This window comes from Merops nubicus, unplaced genomic scaffold, assembly GCF_000691845.1.
Source record: "Merops nubicus isolate BGI_N331 unplaced genomic scaffold, ASM69184v1 scaffold8365, whole genome shotgun sequence".
Classification (NCBI taxonomy): Eukaryota; Metazoa; Chordata; class Aves; order Coraciiformes; family Meropidae; genus Merops; species Merops nubicus.
Window position 1 is genome coordinate 28,764 of NW_008608908.1, and position 8,371 is coordinate 37,134.

Genomic DNA, 8,371 nt, shown 5'->3' on the forward strand with positions numbered 1-8,371 from the left:
AAACAACTGTAGATGGCTGCTGACTCAGCAACTGAACAATTCAAAAGGCTGCTCTAGATTTACTTTTTTTTTTTGTAATTACTCCTTTTGGTCGAATCTTGGCTCATCCTTTGCTCAGGAGCAGCCCCTGCTGGACCCAGTCGTGTGTCCTCGTGGTAAATTTGAACAGGATGAGAAGGAGGCACAATTCCCAGTCTGTGCTTCATGGTTTTGTCAGAGCTGGACTGCAGTAAGTGTCTGTGTGCAAGCAGCTCTGACCTGCAGGCTGTGGCCCTCTGCAAAGGGCACCAGAGATAAGCTCTAGCTCATTTTTGTATTAATTAATTTTTTGGTAGGTCATAAGACCTGTGTTTTTAAAGGGTGGATTCATCTAGGTGCCTCAGGGGTCATCATGTATATTGGTGGCTGTGTTAGTATTTGCATAATACAATACATAATCATGACATGCTCAGGTTTGGTTCACTCTGCTGTACTCTATTTTTTATATAGCTTCAGTCCTTGGGCAGTGAATGATTATATTTTTGGTCTCTAAAGAAGATTGTACAACTCTACAGCTGTCATATCACCTTGGGTGTTAATAGCCATGTATATCCACCCTTGGGAGGGATAAAGTTTCTGGCTGAAATTCCCCTTGCTTGGCTGTTGCCTCTGCAGCTCATTGAGAGCTGCCAAGTTCCCATCTGTTAATGAAATCTTAAGTCTGAGCCTTTTCCTTCCCCTTAGCTTTACATGCTTATGATCCTGTCTTCAAGCAAATCACCCATTCCTCCAAGGTGCAGGTGAGCTGTTACTATTGCCTAGAATACTCTGGGAGGAAAAAGAAAAAAATATAGAGTAGTTAATCTTAATTTTCTAGGCTCCCAAGAATAGTAATTTTCTCCATAAAAGGAAATTTAAATGTCTTCAAAGAGTAATGCTTTATAGCATGCAGAAAACAGCAAATGTAAATCTTGGAAAGTTTTCTTTCAGGAACTGGGAAGGAAACTAGGACTTGAGAAACCAGTAGTTGTGCAAAGCATGTATATCTTCAAGGTAAAGTAATTCAAGTTGTCTGTCCCTCAAGAAACTGTCTGTCCCTGTTAGGAGGGGAGCTGTGAAACTCTTCTCTTCACACATCACCTCTTTCCTTGCAGCAACCTCGCATTGGTGGTGAAGGTGAGATTTGTATTATCACACTGCACATAACACTCCTTTAGGAAAGGAATATTACCAGGAAAAACGCTCAGAATCAGACTTCAGCCTGTGAGTTTTGTGGTCCAAATCTTCTTAAAATTATCAAAAAAGCAACCATGTTTCCCAGGAATGTTTCTACATCTTATGCAACTCGAACAAAGAGCTACTTTCACATTTGAGGCAGGCTGAAAGGTGGTATTTTGGTGTAAGATTTAATGTGGTGGGCAGATGTCTCAGATCAGGGAGAGGCAAACTTGTCATCCTTATAGCTGCACTGAGTTTCACTGGCTCTGAAAGACCCTAACGACTGTGTCTGGTTGTAGTGACCCCACACCAGGATGCCACCTTCCTGCACACGGAGCCTCTGGGCAGAATCCTGGGCTTCTGGATTGCCCTGGAGGATGCCACGCTGGAGAACGGCTGCCTGTGGTTCATTCCTGGCTCCCACACCAGTAAGAGGCCTGGCAGTTTGGGGTGTGCTGTGCATGTGCTCCCCTGTTTCTGTCAGGAGACGTGTGATGCTCTCTGCCTGGCCTGGTGCCTGCAGAGGCAGCTCCTTGTGTCTGTTGAAAGGGTGACTTTATTCACTAGGATCTCCCCCTGTACTGCTGTCAAATCTACAGCTGTGGTTTTCAGTAAGTTAACTGCTGCCTTTTGCTCTTGGCCACCAGTCCACCCCACCAGCCTAATACAACAATAGTTTTTAATTAAAAAGAGGCACTATACATGACTGATATTGTGTTCAGTTTTAAGTTGCTATCTAGCCTAGAAACAAAGAATGCAGGGTACAGAGGCAAGGAAGAACAGTCCTCCTGAATTTTTCTTTACTCCTGAAGCTGTTAAGGGGAAGCCCATTAAAACTGCTCCTGAATCTTCTCACTGCAGCATTATTTCAGAAGCTTCCCCAGTGAGATTCAGAGTCTTCCTTGCCAGGCCACTGAGATTTAAGACTTCAATGTGAGAAAGGTTTTAAGCCACTGGGTCCTTTCTTCCTGTAGTAAAATGGGTCATTGCTGTATAGTTGTGCTCCTACAACTTCAGCTGTAGCCTTGAAAATGCTCAGCAAGTCTGATCTGGACTGCAATGAATAATAATCCTCCTTTTGCTTTCCAGAGTAGAAATAGACTGAGAAATCACTTTTTTTTCCTCCTCCTCCATCCACTCACAAAACTGTTTATGGACCACAATGAATAATAATCCTCCTTTTGCCTTCCAGAGTAGGAATAGACTGAGAAATCACTTTTTCCCCCCTCCTCCATCCACTCACAAAACTGTTTCTGTTCCAGGTTCCATCCCCATCACAAAGATCCCCTTTTTTACCACGGCCACTAAAATTTTTAGTCCTGACAGTGAATGGAATAAAAATCCACTTACACAGAGCTGTCAAATACTGGTCTGAATTTCAGTAAACAAGGAAAACCCTCCAAATCTCTGCAAGGATCACGTGGACACCATCCAAGGCACCAGAGAACAGTCGGTGTCCCAGGGGAGCCCACTGACAAGCACAGCCTCACGTGGTGGCTGTTGTGTAGTTGCTCTGTGTGTGTAACCACTAGTGGATTACCAGCAGTTAGCTGTTTTTCACTAACTCCAGGGCACACTAATCAGCTTTAAACTGTTGCTCACCTAAGCACTGACTCAGTGAGTGTACTTGTAGTGCTCTTAAGGTTTTTAAGGCACTCATCCCTCATGGATTCTGGAGTCAGCTGCACTCTGCTTGCAATTTATGCTCTTATAGAAAGGAAAAATGGACCAAAGGTTGGCTTTGTGGATGTGTATGACTATTTATGTTCCTAAAGGGCTATGTTGCAATGCACAGAAAGGGATAGAAAGGCAAACAAAAGGCAGTTGTTTATCAGTTTCTGCCACAGCTGGAAAAGCCTAAATCTTTGCTTAATGAAAAAAGCCCCACCCAAATTACTGAGGATAAAATTGAATATGCTGTAGTAATAAAGTTCCTGTTATTGCCAAGAGAATTCACAGATATGTTCCTCTGCTGTGCAGAATGCAGCTGTTTAATTTTTATGTGTATTTGCTTGTTCTGTGGATTTGCAGGTGGAATCACCCGGAGAATGGTCCGTGCAGCTTCAGGTGCCTCCACATGTGTAGAGTTTGTAGGGTCAGAGAGAGTCTATGAAGACAGCCAGTTCATACCTCTGCCTATAAGTAAAGGTAAAAACCACCCCAAGCAAGTCTGCTTCACAGCTCAGGAAAGAAAAACAGGAGACCTAAAACTGTATTTTAACACGTTGAACTTCCCTTATATCTTAAAGCTGGCACTGAAATGTGAAGGAAGCAGTAGGGATGTTTCTGTCCAACAGGTGGGCTCATCCTCATCCATGGGGAAGTTGTCCACAAGAGTGAACAGAACTGCTCGGAGTCGTCTCGCCACGTCTTCACCTTCCATGTGATGGAAGCCAAAGACACCAGCTGGAGCAAAGAGAACTGGTAAGGTCACCATCCTAAAAGCACCCAAGGAAACTTGTCAGTGCAATAGCCAGGATAGGCTTTTATGGGTGGTCTTGCCTGTCACACAGTTTCTGTTGCATTCAGTTAGCATTGATTTATTAGCTGTAGAACTGGAACAGCCTCTGAAGCTTTGTTTTTCCCTCTTCCTTACTTCCTAGGCTCCAGCCAACGCCTGAACTGCCTTTTCCATCACTCTACACTTGAAATTAGTGATTGGCCTCTGGAGTCAATAGCTGATCAATATTCCTTTCTGATCACCTGCCCTGTTCCCTTTAAATGCAACTTTCACTAGATGAGCTCTCAAGATTAACTGATCCTTCTCTCAGAACAAGGACCCTTGACACAGGCATTGACACCTGCATTAGACAGAAGCTTCTCCTCCTGCATGAGCCCTACTTGTAGGAGAGCAGGCCCAGCCCTTTTGGTGAGGAAACCTCTTCATCTCAAGAGAGGACCATTAAAAACCATTGCACCCTGCCTGAGACCAGTTAAGAAGTATTTCCTCTTGTAGATACTCAGTATTTTCTTCTGTTTGAGTCAAGAGCTTGTCTAGTGCATTTCTTGGCTGTGTTGATCCCAGCAGTGCAGGCAAATGTCTCATGTGAAGGTGGCTGACTTTTAGCCTTAGGTCTCTGTCCTATTGTTTGAATAATAGTGACTGAAAGTGATTTTATTGTGGGCAAAATGAAGCAGGAAGTCTACTTCTATACTCAGTCTTCTAAGTATTCCTAGCAAACTGTAGCTGAGTGTTTGATCTCTGGATTTGTTGATTCAAAATGTTACTATTAAAGATTCACGTTGAAATTATGAAAACAAAAATCCCACAATCAAACTCCTAATATTGAAATTAAAAAATACATATTCTCCTTTTCATCTCCGACATCTTTTCTTTGAGGGAGACACAGTGTGACCTTCTCCCAACAGATGGGGCCAGCTCCAAGTTTTCTGATGATTGGTTTGAACACTCAATGTGCACCAGAACAACTACTGTTCCCCAAACCCCAACAAAACAACACCAAACCTTATAGCAAAGTGAAATCTAAGGAATGTTAAGAAACAGAAGTTACATCTGAGGCAAGCTCAAGCCTCTATATTAAACTGAGCAGAAGCTGTAATTTCACTGCCCTGGCTGCATCATCAAGCCACTAACTACATCATAGTAACCTTAGGACATCTTGGAGTCCTGGTAGTTCCAGTTCTTACCAACTCATCCCTTTCAGAAGTATATTGCCTGTCTCTGGCATTTGTTTGATGTGAAACAGCTGAATTTGGTGTCTTTATGGGAAGATGCTTCCTTTCAGCCCTTAGGGCTTTGCTGAGCAAGGCAGAACAGGTTCAGCACAGCACAGAATTCATCCCAGAGGAATGGGCAGGAGGCTGTAGTGGGAATTGGGAAGCTGGGTAACGACAGCAGGAGCCTCTAGTTCAAAGTTTCTGCAGGTACAGCTGCTGCCCCCCCCCCTACCTTTTCTACTGTTTATTTGAAAGCTGTGAGCTGGGTGGAGGGAAAATGACTGCAACTCTGGTGCTGTTTTATGTGGCTAGTGGTAAAGGCTGTGGCTCCTGAAAGAGCTAAAGCTTTCTGGATCTTTCCATCAGAGTGACTAATTTAGAATAGCACCTTTTCTGCTGAGGAGTGATGGTTTGTCCTCTGATTGTATGCCCCACCACCCTCAGTGTACAAAACCATCTAGTTCAAGTGCATAAATAAAAGCAAGAAGCTGATTTGGATTTGCAGGATTTCCTGTTCAACGTGGAGGAAGCTCAGTCTAGCACAAGTACTCAGTTTGGTTTCCTGCAAAGACTATCTGACAATTTATTGCATTATTAATCAAAACGAACTCTTGGATCATCTTGACATCCTCAGGAAAAGCTGGATCCAATCTCAGGAGCCCTGCCCAGGCAGGGGGTTAATTGGGCAGTGCTGCCTCTCAGCTATTCCAGTCCTGGCTTTGTTGCAGGCACAAACACAGTGTTAGATTCTGAGGCCAATTTTGTTTGGTCTGTCTGACCCAGAGCACTAGTTTCACTCCACCTCTGGTCTTATTCTTGCTCCCAAGACACAGTCTTGGAGCTGGGACTGCAGGACAATATTGTGTAAAGTATTTTGGACTCACACAACTATTCCCAAAAGTGAATAAAAAGTGTCAGAAGTAAAATTCATCCTGCAAACAACAATCCTGGAATGTAAAATGCTGCTTGGACACTTCTTGGGAAGAGGGAAGAGGCAGGGAGGACATGTGCTAATGTTTTGTTCTAACAGACACTTGGCAAACTGGTGAGAAGAGACTGTCAAGACAGGAGTGTTCAATACATAAAAATGAGATGGGATTTTTGGCCACAAAATGGCAGCTATAATTAAATGGCTTTACTCAATTTGTTGATAGAAGCGTTTTTATAAATTAATTACACATCTAGCTCAAAAAATGTGAAAAGTAGAAAACTGCAATAGTATTCAAAACATTTATTGATTTTAACAATTTCCTGCTTTCATGATCAATGTGCAGTTAATTTTACTTGTGACTTTGCTTCGTTTTCCCCTATGTTGAATATCATTCCAAATTAATTTAGAGATTTATAAACTTGAAGATAAACCATTTTTCTTGTTCCAGAAGCTTTCAGGGCTAAAATTACAACCCTCTCATTAGTACTGTTTGGAATAAAACAATCTCTTACACTCTCAAGTGTCCCCCACCCACTCCAGACAAATTTGGCTCTTGCAGCCTTAGAGTTTGAAGCTGTGTTTGTGCATCGTGGTGTGTCCCTGTGGCTCTTGGGGAGGGTGAGTGGATACACTGGGACAGGCTCACCCACTGCATGGCCACCCTCCTTATCAAACATGCTTTAAATGGTGCTTATACAGAAATGAGGGGGTCACATATGCACTCATACAAGACAGCAGGACTCAGTACAGCAAAACCAGTTTTGGCTCTGATACAATACAGAGGTGGCAACATCTGAGAATTTTATTTTTGATTTGTCTTCTCATTGACTTACCTCTTCTTCCTTTGCCTCTGTGCACCCAGCAGAAACTTAGATTATTAGACACAAATGCTATTTTTACCAGTCATGTTTGCATTCCTGTGAGAACATAAAGCAGCTCCTGCTGTTTTAAAAGTGGGGGAAAAAACAAGACCAACCCAAACCCTTTATTTTAAACAGGTCTTTTTCACTTGTTTATAACAATTCTATCCACTGTACCAAAAGTAGTGTTCAGGTCAGCTTTGAGCTCTCATTACAGTGCATATCCTAGGACTACTTTCCTCTAGGAAGGGAAAATCCTCTGTTCCTGGAAGGGCTTTTATGCCATAAGCATTATCTGGAGGTAGAGGGGCAGCAGCAGGTTATCAATTTGGGTAGTATAGGCTTCCAAAAGAGAAACTAAGCTCACAGATGTCAGAATCCAGGCGTAGCTGGAGTTCAGATTCACGCTGCTGTCAAAGATCAGAATCAGAGCCACAGCAATGATCTGAGCAAAAATAGCTGTCATCGTCCCTTCAAAGGTCTTCTTTGTTCCTGGCCATTTGATTTCCCCCATTGTACTGCCAAAAACAGAGGCAACAGTGTCTCCTACCCCTACTGCCAGTACCCCTGCGTAAGGGACCAGTGCTCCTGCCCCAGACAAGGCACCTTTAGGAGCACAAGACCTGGGGAACAGCCACACTGGGAGGGACATGCCAAGGAGGAGATAAATATGAGTCAGGATTAGAGGTCCGCTGTCTCTTTCATCCAAGAAGAGAGACAGCAAATGCCTGAGGGTTTGGCCAAATGGTTTGATCCTGAAGTACCGAATATACTCTAAGAAGATGAACACTGCCAGGCACAGCACTGCAGCAACGTGGAGAAGCTGGCGGTCATAAATCAGTCCAGGAACATAAGTAGCTACAACAATGAAATGGAAATACTTCCTGGTTATAGTCGAAGCCTGGTGTTTTTTAGATTCAGATGATCTCTTAGCATTCTGGTAGAAAACTACGCCACATGCTGAAGCAGCCAAAATGGTCCAATATACAAGAAGGTAAACTCTTGTCTGGGTCTGAAAGAGAAAGTGGAGTAGCCAGAACAAAGGGTTCCTCTGGATCAGTCGGTACAGCCATGGCATGATGACCCCTAAGCCTAGCACTGCTGTCATCATGTGGAAAAACATGGAGGAGATCCACGTACCCGAATCCATGAACATGAAGAGCACAGTGAAAAAAAGCCCAAGGAGAACAACTCCAACAACTGCTACCAGAAGGAAGAAGTCTATGGGATCACCTCTGCCCTCGATTACATTCAGCGAGCGCTTAATGAGCTGATTGAGAACAAAACTTATCCCTCCTAGAACCAGCAGAGCTTCTCCGGGGGTGAAGCAGCGGGGCAGCAGGTACAGCAGGATCATGCTGAGGTAGACAAAAATCAGCAGCACCTCAAGGACCTCTATCACTTCTGAAACAGTCAAAGAGTGCTTCATGGTATAGATAATTATACTGCCAGCCACACCAGTAACTATGCAGGTGTTGGTGGGCACGGGTTTGGTGATGCCGACCGCGATGACGGACAGAAAGAGCGCGACCAGCATGCCCGTGGAAGCCACCACCACGCCCAGGCGTTCGAGGGACACCATGCCAGCTGACCTGCACCTCTCCTTCATGAGGATGCCCAGCAGGGGGATGACCATGCTGGCGGGCAGCAGCCCGCTGTTGGCGGCGGAGCGGAACTGGAACACGGCCCCCCCCAGCTGGAGCAG

The 8,371-nt window shown here is 44.2% G+C and overlaps 2 protein-coding genes across 3 annotated transcripts in view; one reads left to right on the top strand and one right to left on the bottom strand.

The window, feature by feature from the left end:
• PHYHD1 (phytanoyl-CoA dioxygenase domain containing 1) overlaps positions 1–3,846 on the top strand; it is a 6,465-nt gene extending 2,619 nt beyond the window's left edge. Inside the window, exons 5-11 of one of the 2 annotated variants that reach the window (XM_008940409.1) lie at positions 724–779; positions 970–1,032; positions 1,134–1,155; positions 1,497–1,625; positions 3,229–3,345; positions 3,495–3,621; positions 3,801–3,846. In XM_008940409.1, coding sequence (XP_008938657.1) covers positions 724–779; positions 970–1,032; positions 1,134–1,155; positions 1,497–1,625; positions 3,229–3,345; positions 3,495–3,621; positions 3,801–3,846 — 560 coding nt within the window. The remainder of the gene's footprint in view (positions 1–723; positions 780–969; positions 1,033–1,133; positions 1,156–1,496; positions 1,626–3,228; positions 3,346–3,494; positions 3,622–3,800) is intronic. The other variant, XM_008940410.1, reaches the window with a different exon arrangement.
• A 2,944-nt stretch (positions 3,847–6,790) lies between these two features.
• DOLK (dolichol kinase) lies at positions 6,791–8,365 on the bottom strand. Its single transcript, XM_008940411.1, has one exon. The coding sequence runs from the start codon at positions 8,300–8,302 to the stop codon at positions 6,944–6,946; it is 1,359 nt and encodes a 452-aa protein (XP_008938659.1). The 5' UTR covers positions 8,303–8,365; the 3' UTR covers positions 6,791–6,943.
• Between the last annotated feature and the right edge of the window lie 6 nt (positions 8,366–8,371).